Genomic DNA, 27,424 nt, shown 5'->3' with positions numbered 1-27,424 from the left:
ACTAAAACAAAAACAAAACTATTAGTAAAATTACCCCAATAATGTTCATTCTTTAAACATAAATACAACCAAATGACAAAAGACAATTAATAAAACATTTGATTAAAGTCACCTTCCAATACAACAATTTTGTCACTCATCAAAACGGTTTCTTAAGGAAAAAAATCACTTTCAAATTGATTTTAACCCTTCCAATACTTGTATCACAGCCATTTTCTCATGTTTTGGGGTTGTCTCTTTGAGCACTAACATGACTAATTCAATAAGTTGATTATGCTCGTTGTAAGTCTTGCTTTTGTTGCTTTTATGAATTTCCTTTTTCAAAAAATTTATTCCCTCCCGTCTTTAGGTTATAAAAATTGATCTCTGGTGTTGCTCTTATTCTTCCTAGCATCATTTTCAACTGCAATTAAAATGAAAAAGCAACATATTGTTGTACTGAGTTCTTGTCTAATCGTAAATGATAACATGATAATTTGATTAACGGTTGGGACATAAAGAATTCGGATTTCTGCTGAACCATATAACTCTTTTATCATTCGTCTATGACATTGCTTCTTTTGCACCCACAAGCTCTGACAATTCTTTCTAAGAACCTAAAACAGTTGGTATATTTATATGTGGTTTAAATCACAAACAGGCATGGTATCCTACATGTATACGATATTTTTGTAAACATGTTATAATCATGTTGTAAGTAAACGTAACAAAAGTCGTTAGTAGACAATGTCGGTTTTTGATTTCCCATTAAAGTGACTCATCGTTCTATTTAGGTTATTAAAATTGATCTCTGGTGTTGCTCTTATTCTTCCTAGCATCATTTTCAACTGCAATTAAAATGAAAAAAGCAATTAAGTAATGTTTTTAAAATTTGAAAGGTCATGTCGCAATACAAGGACCATGAACAACCTTAATCTTACTTTTACTGCTTGGTCTGTTTTTGGTGATAACCATTTTACGTCGCCCGGTACTTATCCGTCCCGTCAATAAGTTGTTTGTATTATCTTTCTTTTTAGCTGGTGTGCTTTGTACGTGTGACTTTTTTTGTTTCTTTTGTACATATTACGTCGCTCTGTCCGTTTAAACATCCCGCGAGTATGTTATTGTAAACATGAAACATTAGCTATACACAATGGTCGCTTGTTTTATTTATCAATTTTAAATTTTAGATTTTTTCATTTGACCTAATCACACCTTTGATAACAGAAAAGATAGGCATAACAACTATTTACCTTAATGAATCTGTGTAGTTCCTTTGTAAATCGAAATGAAAAAAATGATGAACTACTTGTATAACTTTTAAAGCTTTAACATGCTTAATACATGTGAAATGGTAAGACATAAAATTTAAGAAGCTGATAAGGAAAGTTACTATTATTATGTATATAAATATGTTAGTATCTAGATGCATCTACATGTAGGAGAATATAAAAGCTTTATACCGAAATAAGTCGCTATGACCCATTTTAACTAAGATTGACCTTTAGGTATATCAATGACATTGATAGTTTCTGTTTGTAGTGATTTATTCATTAATTGACTAATGAGAAATTAAAGACTTAGAAATTGACATGTATTTTGTAGAAACCCATTCTTTGTGCAGGCTATGTTGTGCCATCTAAATGAATTTGAATATTTGTGTGATATTGGCGTCTCTTTGACGTAAATCCACATTTCCTTTTATTCATGAAATATAGTTTATATACTTAGTTCATGACACCATGATGGAAAATGTGGGATACATATGTCTGTTATATTGAAAATTTGGATGTTTCAGAACCCTAACATACAAAGCAACATGTCTAATTTGTCTAAACATTATACAATCTATCTGAAAACATAGACAAATATATATGGCGGAATCTGGTGAGGACGTACTACAGTCAGTTGACAAGGTAGACAAGAATCCGTCTCACAACAGTCAGACAGAGTTACTGTCATTTTCAAGTTCTAAGACAGGTACTTGTTTTTAACTCATATATTGACAACAAACGCATTAATTGTAATCGTAGTGACTACACTTGCAAGCCCGGCCCCGAGTAAATCGTCATTTGAGATCGATTGAGCATGCCTGGCTAATCTCAGAATCTTTTTCATCACTTTTCATAGACCACAACGAGTGTTGGTCAAGGTTTGACAGACTGGCTCTGTGAGAGTTTCACCTGAGGTCATTAAAGTAAAACACATAAACTGTGTTCTTATCATCACTTGTTTCTGAAACTCAGGCATCGGTACAGGACTCTTAAAGTTGTAAGGAATTATTCCCTCCTCACAAACATCATTATTAAAAACAATACCAGCGTATTCATACGTGATTTTTTTGTATGACGAACAAGATTATTATTCCAGTTCGACTACCACATCATGCACATGTCAAGATGAGAATCATTACTGATGAAGGATATGAGTTATCCGAACTACATAAAATATTAAAATTTTAGTATTTTGTGAGTGATATTTTATAATTCTGGACTTGCTTTTTACATACACATGATACATTTATATTATAATGTACATTTATTGATTAGGAAATGATTCTAAATATACTTAATTGTTTCTTTTGATTTTAAAAAAAGTAACAAAGATCTCTGCAGAACGAAACATGCGTGTAACGATATGTCTTATTTGTCTTGCAGAATTTCAAGGGAGAAGTACAGATGTTCGGTCGAAACAAACAGAACCGTAAGTTTGTTTTATTTGCTATTTAACTGGTTAAATATGTCGGTTAAGAACTGAACGATTAATCGGTAGATATTCTGTTGTGACATCACAAGTTATTTTGAGAAATCGAAACATGAGTAGAGACAATGTCATGTCCGCTAACTCCTTTGATATTATTGCATCATGCATATGGCAAGTTTCATAACTCTCTTAGTTACCTGGAGCACTTTATTAATTCTGTTAAAAATGAGCTATTTCCGCCATTTGCACATTTTTTATGATATCTGGAGCTGGATGTTTTTATCCTGTATTTACGTTTTAAAAAATGAAAGAAAAAGTTTTGACAGCACGTTTTTAATGGATAAAGAGTACAGTATAAGGCAGATATCAGTCCGCTTACAATGTATGCTATTGATGCATTGGAAAAACCAGGTTTCATCATCACAACAAAAGTTTGAAGTTAATATCGTTCTAATGGTAATCATTGTTATGGTGCCCACGTGATTAACATAATTGCTTTTGTTACTGAAAATGTAGAAAAAAATGTTCGATTGTGTTTTTGAAAGACTAAGTTGTGTTTTATACTTCATTTAAAGTACACTCAGCTCTTACCGTGCCTTACATTCAAAGTTCCATATATAGTCTATATTTACAGAATATTTGAAGAGGAATACAACTTGTTACAAGCAGCGTGTACTATTCTCTATAGTGTACCTAGAGCTATTGAACACTACATAGACAGAGAGTACAAAGGTGGTTTTCACCAAGCTATAACTGATTTTAAAGATCAGCTGAAGACTAAACTCAGACCAGAAGAATGGGATTTACTCAGCCAAGTTATAGGTATAGTATTTACTTATATTACGTAAGTAAATGTACCTTAGTATAAACATATTTATTTATAGTGGATTGTTATTACCCCGATGTGCTTACTGCTACACCACGGCTGTCCACCTAAAACATTTCCTTTAAGAATAAGAAGATGGTTGATAATTGCCAATGATGAAACTATACACCAAAGCAAATATAGACGCTCATATCTAGTTCTTATATTGTACGAATAAATTGAAAACTTTTAAAATCTTCTCTAAATTGAATTTGAAATTTGAGTTGATTTTAATCTGATTGAGATCAACTGTGAATTATGAATCATATTATTGGGAAAACATTGGAAAATAAACAGATATGAAACGAAAATTATGCAAATATTGTTGGGTTCTTTTTCACTTTAGCGCCTCACAGTTATGGTACTCGCTTATTAAAAAGAGAATATTCCAAAATCTAGATTGTTAGTATAATATATGAACAAAACCTCTTTAAAATTAACTAAAATGATAAAGTAATAGGTTGTACCACCAAACTTTTAACATTAAAATTATGAAATCGTATATATCCTCCTTGATAATGCGTTCCTATTTCTTTCAAAATTAAAATAAATACTTGTGATTTGTGTTGTTCGTCTAAATATTAGCATTCGAACGAAAACATGGCGTTAATTAAAATAAAGAAAGGGCAAACATTCAGTTCCAAATTGCACTCCACTGTTTTCATCTAACTCGTATACAATTTCAGTCACTGACAACACAGAATATCTGAAAATATACAAAATAATGTTAAACGTATAAACTTACAGCCTTTCAACTTTGGCTACAATATTACTCTCAGTTTCTACAGGCAGGAGTCATTATGATTCCTTAATCACCTCTCTAGGTTGAATTTCTGAAAATATAGACAATATAATGAAGTATGTATATGACACAATGCTCTAATGATATTGTCATCATCGCGATGTCTACTGTTTCGTTTTATTATAGTGTTTCCATTGTATCTTACCTATGCAATGTGTGTACAATGTTAGCTAGTACACATTACGATAGCGAGTCATCATCATATATTGTATACCAACTCATAACCTTCGTGTTTACATCGTTTACGTCGTTTATATCGTAGAGATCTTTGGAAAAAGCGTGTCTGCATTGTTTAAATTGATTACCGCATGTATTCCTTTGTTGTTGCATCGTCAACACAGTGGTGTGGAAAATATATTGTCGTCTGTTATATGTTGACAGTACCTCGTATAAACCATGTTTATAATTCTATGTTAGTAATTTAAATTGTTTTAACATCGTTAACATTGTCAGCATTGCAATTATATCGTGTCGACGTTGCGTTAATTTTGTAAACTGAATCTTTGTGTTTACGTTGTTAACATTGCAAACATCACTACTTTGATTATTATCGTTTCGACATCATATTTAAACTATATACCCGTATTATATTTATGTATTTACATTTTTTACTTCTTAAACATCACAATGTTTAATCTAACTTGTTGAAATTATGTTCTTAATGCGTTTTTTGTCTTTGGCTTTGTGTTTATGTTCCGGACCATATGAGTATTTGGACCATACGCGTATGGTCATGACCGTATGCGTATACTCATATGGTCCGACCATACGCGTATGGTCCGACCGTACGCGTATGGTCGGACCATATGAGTATAATACTCGTTTGGTTATTAACGGGCCGGACCATATGAGTATTTGAACCATATAGGTGTATGTATTTTTTCAAATTACATTATTTTTAAACGTTTCAATAATACAAAAACTTTATCTAAAAAAACAGTGATGGTTTAAAACATGACAATTTTTTTTAATTTTATAATCCAAAAAACTACGTAAAAAAAGTATTGATGCCATAGTTAGTTTTCATCGCTAGTTACATTCGTGCATATAGGTTTGGATGACATTCACTTCCACACGGGATCATAGCTTTTTTGCATTTGCAAGAAATTTGTGCACGATCTTTTTCATTTACACATTTTGTTTGCGAGTGAAAAACAAGCCTTTTTGCAGCTGCGTTCTGTGATACCAAGTTCTTTAGCAATTCCGATGTCTATGGTGTTTTTAAGAAGCTCTAGATCTCAAATATCGTAAAATGACTGCAATACACCATCTTCACAACACAACTTAAATAAACTAATAGTATGCTACTTTCCAATGACTTCTTATGTAACAGTTCATTAAGAATTGTTTGGAATTTAATTTTTAGTCGACATATTGCCAATTACTCGTAATAACTAATCGGTAATGACCATCGGTATAAAATGTGTTTACACTAAATTTGACAATTAAGTAAAATTAACTATGTGAAACTTCTTATTTTTATTTAGCTTATCTTTTTATTATAATATAATGATAGAATTACCTATATGATAGCGTATTTTGAATGAACGGTCAAACCATATGAAGAGTTTAGAAGTATTATAATTAAACTGTAACAGAGTGTTAATTACCCCGACCATACGCGTATGGTCGGACCATATGAGTATAAACCCATATGGTCATGACCATACGCGTATGGTCTAAATACTCATATGGTCCGGAACATTTACATTGTTTTAACATCGTGTTTATATTTTGAAACGAGACTGTACTGTGGATTCATTTATTTTCGTTGGTACCAATTTTCGTGTTTTGAGGAAAACTTATATAAAATGTTTACATTGATACAAGATGAAAATTGGATTTGTCCAATCAAGATAGTTAAATTATCAATTTTGAAGTAGGAGCCTCTTCGAGGTTTTTAAAATTTATAATTTAACTTTCAAGATTTGATTCATTCAATAATCCACGTGTAGTTATGTAAGAATCTGTTTCTATAATGATTAACATTTTATGTTCCATTTCTTGTTAAACGAAAATCTCTTTCGGTCGCCTTCCACATTCCACGAAGATAAAATAGAGAATGAAAATGGGGAACGTGTCAAAGAGACAACAACCCAACCATGGATCAGATAGCAGCAGAAGGTCACCAACAGGTCTTCAATGCAGCCGGAAATTCCCGCACCATGAGGCGTTCTTAAGCTGGCCCTTAAACAAATATATGTATAAGTTCAGTAATAATGAACGCCACACTTAACTCCAAATTGTACACAAGCAACTTTGTCAATTTCACTAACACCTGTTTGTTAATTAGATTCGTCTAGTGAGCTGACACAGGTTTTGACCCTTGAATCATCAAATCATCATCTGAAATCACAGACAACCATACGTTGATTGAATGTATTTATACTATGGATGCAGACAGTGATAAAATATAAAAGAATTAGAGAAATATTTATTAATAACTCGTAGTTTGAAAGAATTTAACTGCTGATATACACCATTCAGCTTATAATGGTGATGTAATACAGGACAACACAAAACTATCTTACATACCTGGTAACACCCTGTTTTATTTCTTTTCCAGTTCATCACAGATTATATCATGTCTATGATCAGATAATACAAGATACCATTTTAGATAATGAAGTCCTTGATCGACTGATTTCCAGATGTATCTTACGGAAAGAAGACAGAGCAGAAATAGAACACCATCCAAGACAGTCTGACCGCAACAAATGCATTTTGGACTTACTAATTCTAAGACAAGAAGATTCCTACAGTGTGTTATTAGAAGTTCTTAAGGAGTCTACGACTTGTTCTAAAGACTTGATAGAATGTATGGAAGGTCAACTTTATTCCCATCATAAAGTTGCCTCTCAGCCGAAAGTTAAATCATGTAGTGAGTTCTTTGTCTACATGTTGATAGCTTTTAATGCCAATGCGAAAGTTGTATTTATTTATTTTTTGGAAAGGGGGAGGGGTAGGGTGAGACTGGGACCGAGACTTGTTAATAAAGGAACATACTATGAAAATATCACTCAAAGAAAACATACTCACAGTTATGAATAGAAAGATCAAAGTACTTAACCTGCTAGTGTATACGTTTGTGTGCACAGAAAAAAAAACTAAATATACTCTCTTTTGTTACTAAGACTTGTTGACTTGCAGTAATTTAAAATTGCTATACAGATGTCAAAACTACGCTTTCATAAATGATTCCTTTCGAAACGTCTTCTAAATTCATAGGAATCGGACATCACTTGAATTAAAACATTGTGTAGTTATTAAATATATGTGAAATCACAAAATGAATTAAAAAAGTTTCAATGCGAGATGGTAAATAACATTAACACTTTATTTTTTTGATATAGAAAAATTTCAAGAAAACCATTGATTTTTTTTCCCGATGTATTCTTAAATGTTTAAACCTGCAGGATTTGTTTGAACCTTTCATACGTCAGGAATCTGATATTGAGTGGTCGTCGTTTGTTGATGTGGTTCATAAGTGTTTCTCGTTTCTCGTTTTATATATATATATAAGACCGTTACTTTTCCCGTTTAAATGGTTTTACACTAACCTACTCATTTTGGAGCCCATTATAGCTTGATGTTCCAACGCTTCAGCTGTCTGATGATAACAATAACCATATCATTAAGGGTAGCTTGATGTTCGGTGTGGCGTTCCATAGTTAGACATGGTTCTATTGTCAAAGAACGTCTGGACCCTTTTTAAAATATCATTGGAAGATACTTATACCTTGATCATAAACATTCGATACAAACTGCACATAGTTTAGGAACTGACGTAGTTCATCATCTTGTGTTTTCAATTTTAATGGTATATCAACACTCATTTAAACTATTTATTCCTTTTTTGGTAGTGTAATTTTGACGTGTCTCGGAACTTCTACCTCCAGTTATTGTGTGATTGTGCTATGGTCATATTTTGTATTATTGCCTTTCAGTTATGTTTTGGTGCTTTCTCTATATATTTGTATTATTTTCCCTGTTGTTAACACATTTGTTCCTTTTTGTATTAATTGACACATAACACAATATGGATTGATTTACCCCTTGTTTTACTTTTATATCTATTAATTACGTTTGTTTTGTTCATATATTGTTGTCAATGCAAGTGAATTTCGTGTAAGTAAGAGTTAGCTACAGCACCAGGTTTGAACTACAATTGTCTTTGAGAAATACATGCCTGAAAGAAGTCTGGTATGTGACATTTTTTTTTTAATTTGCTTGATGTGTTGAAGCTTTCGAATTTAATTTTTTTGTTATTTTACTTTAATTTTATAATAAAATTCTAATTCGCGTGCAATTTCTTGTTAGTGTTTATAAGCCATTTAAATTTACTAAAAAAAAGGCAAAATTTAGCGTGATAACACAGTACATTGATTTTCTTTGATTTAGTTACAGGGTTCCATGCAGTCAGGTTACAAAAGAACTACCACAATCTGACTCAGAATTTGTCCAATACAGAATGTATCTTAGATTCATTAATATCAAAGGGAGTGTTAGATCCTGATGACCGGTCAGAAATAGTTTATAGTGGAGTACAGGTCAAAATGAATAGAAAACTGATAGATCATGTCAGAAGTGAACAAGATTATCAGTTTTTTCTTGAGGCACTCAAGGAGGATCCTACGAATACAAGACTGGCAACAGACTTAGAATCAACGGAAGTAAAATCAGATGAATTAAAGTCACTTCAAACAGGTCAAGTAATGTTCTAAACAAATTTTGAATTACAATTTGCTCAACATACACATAAAGTATGATTGCTAATGATACAAAGTCCCATCAGAGACCAAATGAGTTGGCACTAACAATAAACGTATAGATCGCCATGCGGCCTCCTTATAAAGTGTAATCATCACACTACAGTACTAAAATGGTGTAAAAGACCATGACACGAGAAAATGAGAAACAATTTTATGGAGATGTATGCTAAACAAAACATATTTGACATCTTGAAAAAAAAGTGACAATTCAAATGTAATTAAATAGACAAAAATTACAGAAGTCAGGTAAATATAATTATTGAACATATAGTTATTAAGATGGGTAATGGCACTATAAATTCAAGACTAGATAGGTACAGTTTACTGCAATGACCATGATTATCAAGGCAGTTTGGGGAACAGAAGGATTAAATATTTCTGCTAAACAAGTTTCGTTCGTCGTCATAAATAGAATATATCTTATTCTACAATATAAACATCCAACACATTAAAAGGCATCAATTCGTTGTTGTCTAAATTAAGGTTCTACTGTACCACTGTCTTGTCAACACTGAGGTTGTGATTTCGAATTATTTGTGATGCATGTGTGTTTGACACCAATGCTCTAAACTAATATTATCATTTTTCCTACCCCAGGTCGATGATTCCTTCTAGGCGTTCTGGCTTTCTTCTCATATACTCGACCGTCGCTAATATAACATAGTACTGAAAGTTGGGTTGAACAACAAACCGTTCATCAAACAATCCAACACATTTAAATATGAATACACATCACAGGTTTTAATGAAATGTAAATGAAATGTCCAACTAAAGATTTTTTTTTAAACGAACAGATGTTTACCTTACAGGTGTCATAATACCTACACTTACAAACAAACTAGGGTTCCATGCAATGGTTTCATTAGTATCTATGGTAAAATGTGTACAGATATCAAAGACAGAACTAGAAAGCCATGATACCAGTTTATCAGCAGACTTATATAGATTACAGTCTTTGTATAAACAGATGCTTAAAATGAAACTGATGAATTCGCACCAATATAAACAATTTGTTCAAACAGTTAAAAAAGTAAGTTATTTTCTTAAATTTACACAGTACAAGTCTTAAGAAGGATATTCTATTGATTCTATTTTCGTTTATTGTTTCTTGTCAACAACCGATTGAACAATAACCATTATACAAGGTTTAATTAATATATCATTAAAAAAGGGTTGACCCTGATGTATGCATTATCTTACTGCACAATATAGTTTTGTTTTGCCTATAATTTGATTTTCTGGTAGCAGAGGTTGTCGGTGAAATGTTTAAAAAAAAATTGTTTTATTGTTTTTGACATATCTTTGAGAGAGCTCATCCAGAAATGCACTTTTTTTACATGCTTTTGAAAACTATTCTCCCCTTTTAAACAATACAGCTATTTCTTATTATGAGGTAATATTTGTATTGTTAAAAAACTGAGAATGAAAAGAAATCTGTTATTATGTACAAGTGATCGGAATAAAAAAAAAAGACTTGTGATGTCAAATAGACACTGTATATCATTTTTATCTGGTATCACCTAAGATGAACAAAGGTTTATAAAAAACATATTAATCAACATTACATTGCCTTGTACATTTGTTGAGGAAGCTATATAAATGGAAAATACTGACAACGCCATGACATTGACAGAGGAAAAACCAAACGATAGTTTACACAATACAGTACAACACATGTAAAGACTGAGCAATACGATAGCCACAACAATATAGAATGATTGAAGATGCTCTAGAAGGTTAAAAACAGATATTGCTCCACATTTGGCACCCGTCGTGTTGTCATACTTAAATTAGAAATATATTTTGTTTTTCAATTATCAATGTAACCATTTGTTTGATTTGTGAACAGATAATGGTCAGACTAGGTGAAGATGATGATCCTGTAGATATAACATGGAATGTTGGACTGCAGAAACAAGTTAGAAAGGTTCTTTGTGATTTAAAAGGTAGCCTTATTGACATGTAGTATAAATATGTGAAGAAAACAAATATCTGGCTTTCTCATATAGGCATAGTGAAAAAAAAGTATTGTTATGGCCCATAACTTATGGGTACATTCACAAAACACACACTTAAAATTAAAGACTAAGCAACATGTATCCCTATAAAATCTAGGTTAACTTTATCAAATGCCCTGATTCTACTTCAAGAGTGGCATCCGTAAGTTTACTCATGTCAACGTAAAAAACGAAATAATAATGCTTATTAATTAATCATTGGCTATTGAAAATGAAGAATGACAGGATTTATGACATCTGTAGCTCTGACCAAATAGTAGAAAACAGCCCAAGGCCACCAATGGGTCATCAACAAGTGCAAAAATCCTGCAACCGTAATTTTGCTTCAACTGGCCCCAATCCCATTACATATACTAGTCACACTAAACTCCTTAACATATAAATGAACTAGAATTTAAAAAAAAGAAAAATACAAGACATACAAAGACCGGAGTCTTCTGACTTGGTACAGGCACAAAAATGCAGCGGGGTTAAACATGTTTTGTGAAACCTTAACCCTCCTCCTTATCTTTTAGCCGATGTAGAATAGATGTACAAGTATGTGTCACTGTAAATGGCATCTCTGGAAACCTTGTACTATAGCTAAATGTAACATTTGATTTTCCGATGCTCATGTAATTTTAACACAACAATTGAAATGGTAAAAGAAAGCACCTGTTGAGTATCTAACACAATGGTAATTAGTCACAGGCTACGGGACTTCAACCGGATGAATCAAGAGATTTTTTTATATTTTGCACTAACATCAATATGCCTGAATTGATTTGCTCAAAACTTTCTGTAACAAGATTTACAATTTATCATTCCAAGGCTATAGGAATTTGACCGTCAAATAAAATGGATAAATAAAAAAACATTTTTAAATGTTATGCACTGGCTTTATTTGCTTGGACCAAACTTCTACAAATTTAAAATGTTATTGGGATTAGTGAATATAATCTTGCTTTTGATTTTGAAAATATTCTGAATTGTCATTCCAGATTTTCTGGGAATTTTTAACAGATATATATGACATTATATTCATATACCTAACGGAATCTTTATTCATGATTTTTTTTATATCTGCTTTAATGCTTTCAAATATTCCGTTTTATTCGGCAACTACTTTAATGAGCACAATAAGAATACATCATGAACTCAAGGTGCAGCTGCTGTCACATGTTTTGGCGGGACAATTTTATTTAGTTGTTTTATTTTATTCATGTCCATACTTTTATCAACCGATATTTGAAGTTTGTTTTGTTGTTACATCACTCTCTCCTCCAGCCGCCCTTAATTGTTCTTAATTGAATTATCTGCAGTTGTCATTTCGAGGCCAATTTTAAATTGATTTGAGGTAGGGTGTATCTTCTAGTTTTTGAATATATGTGTCTTACGTGATAATTTAAGTATACACGTTCGTTAGTGCGTTTTCTTAGTGAAATCATGGTAATAGATCTCAGGAAAAAAATCTGTTAAAATTTCAGAAAAAGAAGAACATTCCGATCTTAAAGAGAAAGTATTGAAAATGGAAACTGAGCAGGACGAAGTTATACCAAAGAATATTAGAGGTATATTATTAGTTCAAATGCTTTGCAACTTTATATCTTGACAACAAAAGTCTGTAGTAAACTATTCTGCTTTCAAACCACTGGCAGCTCAAACAGAACCGAAACTCTAATTGAAAAAGTAAAATACCAAAAATACTGATTTCAAAGAGGAACATTCAAAACAAAGAGTCTGTCAAATGGCAAAATCAAAATGTCAAACAATTCAAACGAAGGAATAATACCTGTCGGATGGATATTACACAAAATAGGCTAAACAGTAAAAGTAATATTAACAAAGACAACTAAAAGAAGACTATAACAGGTTAATAAGATGATAACAACGTCAGTACCTAGAATCCAGACTTCAAGACCGTCATGTAGTACTTGTAAATACCGTATCTGAGCTACTGAAAATTACATATAGTTGACCCTGTCATATTTGAGTCTGAACAAAATTGTATCATACAGTGCTGTAGTCAACCAGTTGTATATTTACACACTAACTCGTCTTAGAGAAAGGACCACTTTTTTTGTGTTTCATTATTTCGAACTTTGAATTAGTTTGTTCAAAACAAACCACAAGAATAAAAACATCCAAATCAGTGGAAAATAGGACAAAAGACTTAAAAAGGTGAATACTTATTAGAAAATAAAAGCAACAGAGGTATTCCGCTGTATCATAAAACATGTAAAAGGCCAGTAAAAAGTTGAATTGTATAAACTGTAAAACTTTCATATATCAAGATCTCGTACGTTACGTTCAGCGTTCTCGTATTCTATTCCTTAATAAATGAAAACATGTTAAATTTGCCGTTTCTGCACTTTTACTTTATTTTGCCTCGCCCAAATGTTATTCTGATTATATACAATGCTTATTCACGTTACTATCACAAACTGCATAACAAGTCCGAATTTGAGGAGTGTTATTTTTACTGTTCACGAGTTAGGTTCCACTTTTCATTGGAATTGTGTCCGTTATTGGAACTATTGCTGAATATGCCGTATATTTACAAGCAGGGTATGTGTGTCCCATGGACACATTCGTCTTTGATTAAATTCTAACATCGTAGTGCTATTGGACATAGACATGCATAGTTGCATGTAGTCATCAAAGTATGCCAAAAATAAACCGTTGGTTAGGCCAAACATGTTTTCATTATTTGTATTACTTACGACATTACGTCATTTCTGGATTCATTTCCGCGCACGCCTGTATGACGTCATTTACCAGATAGATGGCTCGTTTGTTTCCCTGCTCTATTAAAAGTTTCCAGCACGAAAAACGATACCCATGAAAATAAATGGAACCACAGTACACGATATACTCAATCAACCTCTGAATGCCTGTTGTAAATGATAAAAAAAATCATGCAAATTGTTATTTTTTTATATCTAAAAAACTACTTTATAATATGTTTCAGACCAAATAGAAAAAGAAATAAAAGAATGGGAAATAAAGGATAAGATGTTTGTGACTACAAGAGCAAGTGAGCACGTCTTTGAGTGTTTACAGGACAACAGTTGTTTGACTTTAACTGCACCATCAGGAGTTGGCAAATCTTTTATTGCAAGACACACAGCACTAGTTTTACAAAAGGAAGGGTACAGAATAATACCAGTGAGAAAACCAGATAATATCAGAGATTATTATAAACCTGGTAAACAGACAGTCTTCATAGTAGATGATATTTGTGGAAATTTTACTGCTAACCAACAGCAAATTGAAAACTGGCAACAAACGTTACCTGTGATTAAAACAATTATTGCTGACACATGTTGTAAGATTATTGTATCGTGTAGGTTACAAGTTTATAAAGATGATAAGTTTAATATATTAGAACCTTTTAAATCCTGTGAATGTAATTTAATGTCAGATAAGTTATGCCTTACAGCTGAAGAAAAAAATATTATGGCAAGTATGTATATTGATTCAAGCTTGGAAAACTTTGATGAATTATCAAAAAATAGTGAATTCTTTCCACTTTTGTGCTCTTTATATCTTAGGAAAAAACATGGAGATGTTAAGGAATTTTTCAAAAATCCTTTTTTCGTCTATCAAAATGAACTAGACTTTTTGAGTAGGCATGGAGATGAGGGAAACTATAAAATATGCAGTCTAGTTTTATTAGTTCTCTTTAATAATCAGCTGAAAGACAAATGGATCCAGGGTACAGTAACACGTGAGCAACGACATCTTATCAAAGCTACATGTGATGCTTGTGGATTAAACAGAGGTACTTCCAAGGCAAAACTCAAAGAGGCCCTTCATACTCTAGAAGGTACATTTGTACATAAGAAGGATGGTATATATAGAACTGTACATGATAAATTGTTTGATTTCCTTGCTCATTACTTTGGTAAAAAAATGATTGAATGTTTAATAGACCATGGTGATAGTGATTTAGTACATGAACGTTTTGTTTGGAGACAATCACCAGATGAAAAGAACAGTAACATAGACTTCATTATTGAAATACCAGATGATTATTTTGAATTATATTTAGAAAGATTTATAAAGGACTGGTCAGCAGGGAAAGTGAGAGTTATATTCGAAAATAATAATATGGAAATACCATTATTTAGACAACAACTATTACAGCACTTAATAAAACTTGACAAATCACAACAAGAAAATTTAGCCAGGGACAATGATACAGTGTTATTAAAAGAGTACAATGGATCAGGTGATACCCCACTGATAAGAGCTTGTTATCATGGTTATACTGATATGACACAGTGGATGTTACAAAATAATGTGGATGTGGATCAATGTCGAGACGATGGGGTTACTGGACTGATAATGGCCAGTCAGGAAGGACATACTGATATAGTTAGGTTGCTGTTCGAGAAAAATCCTAACATTGATCTTTGTCAAAATAATGGCTGCAGTCCTTTGTACTGGCCAAGTCAACAAGGCCATACTGAAATAGTAAAGTTGTTATTAGAGAGGAATCCTAACATTGATCTTTGTGACAAAAATGGTTGCAGTCCACTGTACGTGGCAAGTCAGAATGGACATACTGAAATAGTAAAGTTGTTGTTAGAGAGAAATCCTAACATTGATCTATGTGACGAAGATGGCTGGAGTCCACTGAGACAGGCAAGTAAGAATGGATATACTGAAATAGTTAAGTTGTTGTTAGCGAGGAATCCTAACGTTGATCTTTGTGACAATGAAGGCCAGGGTCCTCTGTACAGAGCAAGTCAGGAAGGTCATACTGATATAGTCAAGTTGTTGTTAGAGAGGAATCCTAACATTGATCTACGTGACAATAACGGCTGTAGTCCTCTGTTTATGGCAAGTCAAAATGGACATATTGATATAGTAAAGTTCTTGTTACAGAGAAATCCTAACATTGATCTATGTGACGAAGATAGCTGGAGTCCACTGTACGTGGCAAGTCAGAATGGACATACTGAAATAGTAAAGTTGTTGTTAGAGAGAAATCCTAACATTGATCTATGTGACGAAGATGGCTGGAGTCCACTGTACGTGGCAAGTCAGAATGGACATACTGAAATAGTAAAGGTTTTGTTAGAGAGAAATCCTAACGTTGATCTTTGTGACAATGAAGGCCAGAGTCCACTGTACAGAGCAAGTCAGAAAGGTCATACTGATATAGTAAAGTTGTTGTTAGAGAAGAATTCTAACGTTGATCTATGTGACAATGATGGGTGGAGTCCACTCAAACAGGCAAGTAAATATGGACATACTGAAATAGTAAAGTTGTTGTTAGAAAGGAATCCTAACGTTGATCTTTGTGACAATGAAGGCCGGAGTCTGGTGTACATAGCAAGTCGGGAATGACATACTGATATAGTGTGGTTACTATTAGATATAGAAAAAATTGGTATTCTATAAGAGAAGAATCATAATGTTGATTTTTTGACATTAATGGTCCTCTGAACAACAATAAAACAAAGCAAGTCAGCAAGGAATACTGATACATTAAGATAACTTTTAGAGAGGAAGCCTAATGATGGTCTATGTGAGAATTGACTTTTTTTTTTTAAATATATTGGGGTTGGGTTCTTTTTGTTTATTGCATTTCATCTGATAAAGTTTGTCTTTGTTTTATATCTTCTACTTTTCATACCATTTCGTCTTTTTCTGTTTAATATATCTTATTTTTTTATTCAAATACTTCTTTCTCTATTCATTTCATTATTCCTTTACCTGTTTGATGTTTACTTCTGTCTGCCCAATTACTAATATCTTAAAAAACTATCATGGTTACAAAACTCATGCATTTTAGCTTTACTTTACATGGATATTTCGATTGTCCACCAGGAACGTAAAATAAATTCTTAATGTTGATATGTGAAAAACAATCATGTTGATGGTCATGAAAAGTACTGCTTAATATCATTTTGTAACTACACGATGTATATTATTACTAATTTGTTTTAGTTTCTTCTGTGTTTTCTTAAGTCACATTTCTTTTGTCTTGATTTCATCACCAGGAATATAAGAGATATATTTAAGTGTGATGTGCAGTAAAAACCATTCAAGAATTCAAATAAATATATCTTAAACCGTTAAAGAATGCATTGAATAGAAGAGAAGAGAAGAGACATGGTTTATTCAACCAGTTGTTGTCGTTTGTTGAAGGCTGTATGATTACATACAATTGGTGTCATTCTGTAGTGCTATTTAAATAAATTAAACGTGTTTCAAAAAACTACTTGTCTTATGATACCACTTTTTTGCATTCACTTAAAAGTGTTCTCTTAAAACAGGTTTCACTGCATTTTCAGTCTGAAGCTTTCTTATTTTACTTGATGATATTATGTTTTTAGATGGGATAATACAACACTCATATGATCTACTATCTAATGATTATTGTTATGTTATTTTATTTGTTGTGTTGTTGGATTACTGTCTTAATGTGGTAGAACTCTTTTTTTTATTGTTCTTTTGTAATTATGTTTTTTTTGTTGTTGATTTGTTTGGCTATAAAATTTAGAATGGAAATGGGGAATGTATCAAAGAGACAACAACCCGACCATAGAAAAAAACAACAGTAGAAGGTCACCAACAGGTCTTCAATGCAACGAGAAATTCTCGCACCCGGAGTCGTCCTTTAGCTGGCCCCTAAACAAATATATACTAGTTCAGTGATAATGAACGCCATACTAATTTCCAAATTGTACACAAGAAACTAAAATTAAAATAATACAAGACTAACAAAGACCAGAGGCTCCTGACTTGGGACAGGCGCAAAAATGCGGCGGGGTTAAACATGTTTATGAGATATCAACCCTCCCCCTATACCTCTAGCCAATGTAGAAAAGTAAACGCATAACACTACGTACATTTAAAATTCAATTCAAGAGAAGTCCGAGTCTGATGTCAGAAGATGTAACCAAAGAAAATAAACAAAATGACAATTATACATAAATAACAATAGACTACTAGCAGTTAACTGACATGCCAGCTCCAAACTTCAATTAAACTGATTGAAAGATTATGATTTCATCATATGAATATCAGGCATAATCCTTCCCGTTAGGGGTTTAGTATCATACCATCATAACATATATGAGAAGAACATAACCCGTGTCATGCCAACAACTGATTTTTGAATAAATGTGTTTAGTTCCGATGCAAAGACCCTATAAGTGAATCAATATTAACGCCAAATTAAGCAATCGTTAATGAACTGACAACAGTATCGTAACTATATCCCTTCTTAATAAGTCTATTTAAAGGTTTGTTAGTTTCTGCGGTGAATACTGACATTTTTGTGCTTTATAAAGAATATTTCCATAAAAAATTGGATGTGAAATACCTAAACGTATAAGAAGTCTACATGTTGAGCTATATTTACGAATGATGTCCTTATACCGATGATAAAATTTAGTAAATGTTTTTGACTAGTTATCTATGTTTTTCTATTCTACATTTCGTACATTTTGTCTGAATATATTAAATCTTAAGTTTACAGATTTTGCTATCATTACATGCGTGGTTAAATTATTTACTAAATGAAGCGTGTGATATTTTGCTTTATTTTTATTTTTGGCTATCATGTTGATTCTGGTTTTTCACTATACATTTTTTACATACTATTCATGTAAATTAGGTTCACAAATTTTGCTATTGTAACTTATTTTGTTGGATTATTTACTAAATTGATCGTGCGATTTTTCACTTTGTCATTTAATACTTATTGATATCTGTATCTACTTTTTGTACGAAATAGTCTGATTAATTAAGATTAGATATGTTGATATAATTCTCGTCTTGTTGTATTATGTAATAAACGGTACATGTAGTAGAAATCTTTCTTCATTATGTAATTTTATGATTTATATATTTTTTTGCTGTCAATGTTTTTCTGTTTCAACTTATTTAATATTATACGAATTAAACAAATTATTTACAAAAAAAAATTTTGTAACAGAAAAATAACCAGAATAGAAATATTTATTAGCTTTATATTCAATATCTTTAATTTCTTTCTGTTTATTCTGGATTCATCAATATTCGTTGGATACCAGTTTTCGTGGATTTCATGGGTACAGGTAAATTACGAAATTAACGTGAAACGAATTACAAAGTTTGTATATGGTTTTATAAAGACCAAGGCAAAACCACGAAATCAAATTTTTCCTCTATCTATGAAAATTGGTATCCACGAGGATAAATGAATCCACAGTGTTGATTATCAATGTTTATATCACCAGTAAAAAAAAAGACATTCTCTTCACTTGCAATAGTATTCTGAAAATTATCTCCCTTAGAATGTTGAAATTCATCTTTATGTAAATTTCCAAAGTTCAAGATATTTAGATAACTTTTTCCTTATTATTTCAGCTTAATTTAAAAGAATTACTAAGAAATGTTTGGGACAGTTATAACTGTCTTTGCAAACTGTCAAACCCATTTTTTTTTAATGTTTTAGATACAAAAAAACATTTTTTGGAATTGAAATCCTCAAGTGTTGGTCTTTAACCATGTTAACATTCATTTAAAGAAATTATTTGATAGATAAACAGAAAAAAAATTGAGTCAAAGCTGTTATTTCCATTACAGATTAATAAAAAATGTATTGATTGTGTTATAAATTTGATGTTGTAAATAGTTAATTTAAAAAACGGAATAATTCAGCCCCCTTTTGTAGAAGGTATACATTTGACCTCGCAATTATTTATTTTATGATTGTCAAAATATAAACAATAAAAAAAAGAAATTAAAAAAATGTATTTATTATGTGATATAAAGTTTGGAAGTAATGTTTGGTAACTCATAAGATGTTGTGTTGTTAATATTTGAGTTACAAAGAAATTGTCCAACCTCTTTTGATGAAGGACTTAATCTGATCGAACAGTCATCGTGGTCATTTAATTTGTAACTGTCAGGTAAAACAATATAACAGAAGTGAGTTAGTTTGTCAAAAAGAGATCTGAATCTAAGGCATGGTAAATGTGATGCTTGAAAGAAATCTATATTGGTTTAGAAACTGCAAAATAACAGTATATAAAAGGAGTTCTAAGAGTAAAAAATGTATTCACTACTTTAATTCCAATTAACAAGCTTTTTAAATGACTGTTATAAATTGATAAACTATAAATAAGAGATTTTAGAAAAAGCGGGCAAATGATTTATTAGCAACACATAGATAAAGCCAACGAAATTCGAATATCAACAATGTTTTTATTGTACATATGCATATATTTGGATGTTCAAAAAATTTAAACATTTACAATGGAACATGTGTTTTTTGTGATATATTTGATGACAACCAGCACAGCCATCCCAACCTTGATTACCCTATATTATTCATCAAACTTGTATTCTATGTCAGCTAATTGACCTCTACAGTTAATCAATGGGTGAAGGTCAAAGTGCATACTAAGGTGCACTTTATCCTTGTCAATTCAAAATTAGAAGATGTTGGATGACTGCCAAAGGGACAATTGATGTTCGAAACTTTAAGCCAGTGTCCATTAGAGAGAAGACCTAGTTATCTTATCAATTTCTGTTCTTTTCTCAATACAGTCAAACAACTGATATGGTTTTTAGGGAGTCTTTCGATTTTTCAAATTTTAATTCGAAGTCAGGCGTGAATTTTGACATTCATTGCTTGATTAATCAAAACAAATCGTATGGAGATATGTCCCCCCTGTGTCTAAAAGTCAATAGTGTTTTTTAATGGTCAATCTCAAATTGTTCCCCTGACAATCGTCTGAAGAATTATCGCCCTTTATCTACCAAGTGTTATATGACAATCATTCATAATCAATATATTGTTTATAAAAAGATCGAATGAAGATAATGTCCTACCTCTAAAAGTTAGGAGTGTAATATGACAAGCAATCCCCTATTGTTTCTCCGATATTCGTTAGATAAATCATCGCCCTTCCTCTACAAGTCAAGTCTGGAGTGTAATTTGACTTACATTTGAAATTAATATTTTGGTTATAAGACAATCCTGTGAAGCGATACCACCATTCCTCTTAAAGTCAGGAGTATAAAATGACAATTTCGAGACGATCGAGCGAAAGGACACGTCTATCCCACTGGAAGTCGGGCGTGAAAGGTGATATTCAATCTCCAATTGTTCGTATGCAGGTTATGAATAGAAACACCAGCCTCTAATTTCAAGTCAGAGTAACGAGGTGACAGTTAATCATAAATTGTTCGTATGCAGATTATGAATAGAAACACCACCCTCCAAGTTCAAGCTAGAGTAATGAGTTGACAGTCAATCTCCAATTGCTCCAATGACGATTGTGTTGTTAGATACCGACATTCCTAAAAAGTCTGGAGCATAATATGACTGTGCATTATCATGTGTTCCCTATAAAATCGTATAAAAAACAAGTACCTCATTATTCTAGTTAGTAATCAAATGCGACAGTCAATCCACGATTAATGTAATGATGGTCGCGTGTAAAGGTATAACCCTCCACTTTATATAAGTCAGGGTGTAAGTGTGGCAGTCGATCACTTTCAATTTACATGACGATTAGGTGAAGAGACAACACCTTGTCTCCTATAGTCAGAGATGCAATGTTACAGTCTTTCGCATGCAATAATACAGCCTTACAGATGGAAAACAAAACACAACAACTAGTTCATGACGATCGGATGAAAAGATATTAACCCTCCACTTTATAGGAGTCAGAGATTTAGTGTTGCAGTCATTCACTAATCATTCACATGATGATCAGACGAAAGACCATACCAGCCCGAGATAATTCAAAACTTTAACTACATAGTCCGCATAATAGTCAGTTCGCAACTGCTTTCCTGACAATCGTTTTAAGAGACACCTAACAGGCACTAGAATTCAGACATGTAATGTTATGGTCAGTATGCCAATGTTTCCCCGACAATCGAGTCAAGAGACATAATCGGCGCACAAAGTCAGAGAAGTGATATTATAGTCAGTCTGCCTCTTCTTCCATGACGATTGGATGAAGAGCCATCAGCATCATCTACAATTCAGAGGTGTAATGATATATCAGTACGCCACTGCTTCTAGGACGATCGAGTGCAGACATAACTACTAGCCAATGCAATTCAGAGGTGTAATGCAAAAGTAAGTCAGCCACTGCTTCCACGACAATTGAGTTAGAAGACACCTCCCGCCCACTACAATTCAGAGATTCAGAGGTCAGTTAAAGTCAGTCCGCCACTGCATCCATGATGATCTGGTGAAGAGACACTACCTGTCCAATACAATTCAGAGGTGTAATGTAATAATCTGTCCGCAACTGCATCCATGACGATCGGGTAAAGAGACACTACCTGCCCAATAAAATTCAGAGGTGTACTGTTAAAAACAGCCCTTACTGCATCCATGACGCTCGAGTGAAGAGACACTACCTGCCCAATACAATTCAGAGGTGTAATGATAAAGTCAGTCCACTGCATCTATGACGATCGGTTGAAGAGACACTACCTGCCCAATACAATTCAGAGGTGTAATGTTGTAATCAGTCCACAAATACTTCCATGACGATCGAATTATGAGACACCACCCGCCCACTACAAGTCAGAGTTGTAATAAATACTTTTACAGTCCACCACTGCGCCCATAACGATCGGTAAAAGACATTATCCGCCCGCTACAATTTAGAGTTGTTATGTAAAGTCAGTTCTTCACTGCTCCCATGACAATCGAGTAAACAGACAACATGGACAACACCCTAATCTACAAATCAGAGGTTTGATATGACAGCAAATCACTAATTAATCCCCTGACAATCTCGTGGTGGGTTAAGATACCATGTTTTTCCTAAAAGGAAGGAAAACATAAAATCCAAACAAAAGAAATCTAATAATAAACGAAAAAATAATAACCAGAATCCATGCACATTAATAGTTTTTCAGAACATTAACTAATCAATATGTCTATGTGCAACCTCCTGTTTGTACATTGTGCATTGAGCTAGTTCGTCTTAATATTTACCCGATCTTTTGAATATTTCCCTATGAACACCAATTGAGGAAACCTTCAATGCGAGAAGTCATGTTGAAATTACCTTTCCCAAACATAAACAAAACGTTGACATGAAGTGTGAAGCTCATTATGTCGAATAAACTTCAATACCGGTAGCCATGTATTGTAATTTATATATCATCATGACGAACACAAGTTCTAATTCGAAGCCTTGTAAATAACCACTTAGAGCTCGTTTGTTTGAACATACGTCAATATCGGAAACCATGTAGTGATGTGTAGTCAAAACCTCGAGCTCACATTGACATATACGCCATGCTAAACTTACCATGACGGACAATAGTCATAAACAGTTGACATGCAGTTGTATGTACTAAAATCTCACTATAAATGACAACTGATATGTTACACTCGCAATACGACACACGTTAATGCAAGTAGCCGTGTGATTGTATTTCAAACTCATGCCAGAAAAACGAACATTCAACTTGCCATATGATATCTTGTAGACATACACACATCAACATTGATAGCCATCTAGTGTAATGATAAAAGTGATTCTTTTCGAGCCACTAGATGTATCATTCTTTTTAAATTATTCGTGAGTCACCGTCTATCCAAGTTCAAATATCTAACGAATAAATTGAAAGCAATTAGAGAAAACTTTTGAGTCATATATGATAATTGCTTTCGTCAGTCATGTATTGTATCTTATTGAAGGACGTTTTAAATGAACAACCCTGTGTCCTCTTTCGAATAGACTTCCCATAATTGGCGTATTACCAATGATTACGAAACATTAACAAATCTATTTCGTTACAAATATCGTACATATTCTTTATTGGTAAAATGAATGTACTACTGTAAATATGTGACTATTAATTTATTTATCGAGTCTTAACTTTATTTAAAAAAACATTTATCCTTGTGACATCACGTTATCAAATTGAAGTAGTGTGCAAACATTTATAAACTTTAAAAAAATGCTGGTTTTTTTAAATTTGGTTCAAATTATCTAGTTATTTTTCTCCAATTAAAATCATAGAGACATGTACCTGATGTATTTTAATAAGAAATTAACACAAGCGGAAACAAGTAAAACAAATATACCCATGTCTAAGGTGAATGGTAAAAAGGGGAGTCCATAAAAACAGACACAATCAAAATTATCAACCAACGGAAAAACTGTATAGAAGATTGGTTGACCGTTATGGAATAAACGTTTCACCAATGATATCGGATATGTTCCTGACGTCGTAACTACAATCCCCTTCCTTTTCATGAATGTGACCTACCGAATTAGACTATTTACCGGATTTGTTATCACATAAGCAACACGACGGGTGCCACATGTGGAGCAGGATCTGCTTACCCTTACAGAGCACCTGAGATCACCTGAGATCACTTTTAGTTTTTGATGGGGTTCGTGTTGTTTATTCTTTAGTTTTCTATGTTGTGTCATGTGTACTATTGTTTGTCTGTTTGTCTTTTTCATTTTTAGCCATGACGTTGTCAGTTTATTTTAGATTTATGAGTTTGACTATCCCTTTGGTATCTTTCGTCCCTCTTTTGTATGATGCATAAACTTTTGGAACAAAGTCGTATTAATCAGAAAAATATTTTCGAACATTTAGGTTTCATTTGTCCTTCTAATTTTAATATTTTTACTGTTGGTTTATATCTTACATATCGTACATACTTGCATGAAGGAATCACACATGTACCTCTTTTAAAAATGTCCTATTTCTCTTACTTAATACACTTTTTTCATTTAATTTGATTCGGGGTTCGTATTTCCTTTTAATCATTTCTTTGGAAAAGGGTTGCTGTTCACAAGGAAGCTATCAAATCAAAAGTTTCAAGTGGTTCATTTGAAGTCGTCCTTTCGTAAGTTTACCGACGCCATCATGAGCTGACCATTATGGAAAATGAGTTTCACAGAGGACAACGGATATGTTCCAATACATGCAGTCGTAACTTCAATCCCTTCCCCGTTGATCTCGGATATGACCTACGAAGTATACTTATCAATGGGTTTATACCAACATTAGCAACACGATGGGTACCGCATGTGAAGATGGATATGCCTACTCTTCCGCAGTTCCTGGTGTTTGGTGTAGTCTGTGTTGCTCGGCCTTTACTTTTCTGTGTTGAGTATTATATTGATGTTTATCTTTTTTGTCATTGCTTTGCCAGTTTATTTTCGACTTTTGAGTTTGAATGTCCCTTATATAACAATCGCATCTCTTCTACAACTGCTCATTTTGTTAATGTGCCTAACATATAATTCGTAAAAAAAGCATTCTTCACATATTGCATTGTAACCTATATTTTCATATTCATGATAGAATAATAGCATAGCGATACAAAAATAAATTATTTTTTTTTCGATTGTTGTAACAATAATAACATAACAATTTTCAAATTACATGCGGTTATGGGTTATATATTTGACACATCAGTGAACAGGTGATTTTCAGTTTTTTTTTTTGTAACGTTACGAAAGACGGTGAAGATTAAAAGCCAAGGAGAGAATCAGCACATACAAATTGAAAAAAGATACATTACGATGGCAAATTACAATTAAACAACGAAAATATAAACAATACTATTGAAAACGCTAGTTGAACTGAACAACATGAACCCCACCACAAACTGGATTTGATTCGAAATGAAAGGCACATCTTTTTGCACAGATGGGGCTGGTTGTATCTATCCTATATAATATGTTAATGAGTAGTGAACAAGCATTACGCAATTGAGAATTATAAATCTACTTTAATCTAATCCTGCTATATACAGAAAAATCGTAAATCATTGTTCAATTAAATGTGCTAAAATTTTATGAAGGGTCGTTCGGGTCATTATTCACTATGTTACCCGTACGCTAGAGGTAATTGACCCAACACACTTTTTGTGGCATCTGCCGTCCATAATATGTATACAGGTAACTAACCTTTAAATTTGAATATGGTGTATATTACTTAGGATAAATAATTATAATCATTGCACCAAAGCAAACTTTTGGGATGAATCTTAAATATATGTGTTCGTCGTTCGTATCAATTAGATTATTCCCGTTTTACAGATTCCTAACAGATTGACAGTATTGTGGTGTAGGTTGCATATGTTTAATAGTTATAAAGAAAGAAGTATAGCATAAACACAATTTCGTAATTACACTATAAGCATTCAGGGGCGGATCCAGGGGAGGGTCCGGGGGTTGCAACCCCCCTTTATTCGGCCGATCAATGCATTTGAATGGGAGCATATAGTTGGACCCCCCCTTTTACTCTGGGTTGGGAACCCCCCTTTTTAAAATGGCTGGATCCGCCACTGCCATTAAATATACCATATGTATAAATTGTATTGGAAATCAATTTAAACTCCAGAGCTAGTGAACACCAGGTAGTCCAAAATTCAAAAGAAGTCTTCCTTAGAAAAGAAGATCATTGACACAATAAAATTCAAAATAAAAATAAAAACATTACGGGCAGAAAGATTCAAAATTGTAGTGTTCATGTAGTATGCAATAGACAGTGGTTGTTGTTTGTTCCTGTGTAAAATATTTGTTTTTCGTTCATTAGTTTAAATATAAATCCGGCCATTATTTTCTCTTTGCACTGTTTTACATTTATCATTTCGGAGCCTTTAATAACCTGTGCGGTATTGGTTTTATTCATTGATAAAGGCCGTACGATGACTTATAATTGTTTATTTATGTGTCATTTGGTCTGTTGTTGAAAGTTTATTTATAAATATTTATCTGGAACAAGTTATCAATAAAAATATTGTTACCCACTTCTTCCAGAATAACTAAAAACGTAAATATATGACTTGTAACTACTTTAAACTCTAGTCGTTCAATTTTTTAAATTACAGTTATTATAAAACTTTGAATGTAGGGCGTCATGTATCATAAGGACAGGAGAACAAATGAAAACTTCAACGTTAAACATAGAGAAAATAATTCAATAGAAGTTGGAGTAGGTTTAAATATTTCTTTTCAATAAGAAATGATTCATTGCAAGTACGAAATTTATAATTTTCCTTTTTCAATGACATCCCTTTAAATCTCAAGTTACAAAAGATTTGAAAAAATATATATGTTATAGACACTTCAGGTAAATTTGTACTTGTAGCCGCCATTATGGTATAAAGAGGGCTGAAAATGTATAGGTAAGTTAACTAAGATGCATTGTAGTAAATGTATTGGAAAAAGGGCGATTGCCGTTTCAGATTATAGTATCATGTTAAAAACAGAAATGGGGTCTAATTATTGTCTAATCAGATTGGTGTCAGTTATCATACAACTGTTCCCACATGTTAAATGATATGTTA

The 27,424-nt window shown here is 32.6% G+C and overlaps 1 protein-coding gene across 1 annotated transcript in view; it reads left to right on the top strand.

The window, feature by feature from the left end:
• The window catches only part of LOC139495292 (uncharacterized), a 184,583-nt gene extending 168,021 nt beyond the window's left edge, over positions 1-16,562 (top strand). The window contains exons 2-10 of the mRNA XM_071283598.1: positions 1,778-1,959; positions 2,637-2,682; positions 3,317-3,504; positions 6,916-7,230; positions 8,751-9,056; positions 9,931-10,151; positions 10,971-11,067; positions 12,606-12,689; positions 14,090-16,562. Of these exons, the coding sequence (XP_071139699.1) occupies positions 1,854-1,959; positions 2,637-2,682; positions 3,317-3,504; positions 6,916-7,230; positions 8,751-9,056; positions 9,931-10,151; positions 10,971-11,067; positions 12,606-12,689; positions 14,090-16,476 (3,750 nt within the window). The 5' untranslated portion in view covers positions 1,778-1,853 and the 3' untranslated portion in view covers positions 16,477-16,562. The remainder of the gene's footprint in view (positions 1-1,777; positions 1,960-2,636; positions 2,683-3,316; positions 3,505-6,915; positions 7,231-8,750; positions 9,057-9,930; positions 10,152-10,970; positions 11,068-12,605; positions 12,690-14,089) is intronic.
• The last annotated feature ends 10,862 nt before the right edge of the window (positions 16,563-27,424 follow it).

Source organism: Mytilus edulis, chromosome 11, assembly GCF_963676685.1.
Source record: "Mytilus edulis chromosome 11, xbMytEdul2.2, whole genome shotgun sequence".
NCBI lineage: Eukaryota > Metazoa > Mollusca > Bivalvia > Mytilida > Mytilidae > Mytilus > Mytilus edulis.
The sequence above is the reverse complement of the archived record's forward strand: the minus strand, read 5'-3'. Positions and strand labels throughout refer to the sequence as shown.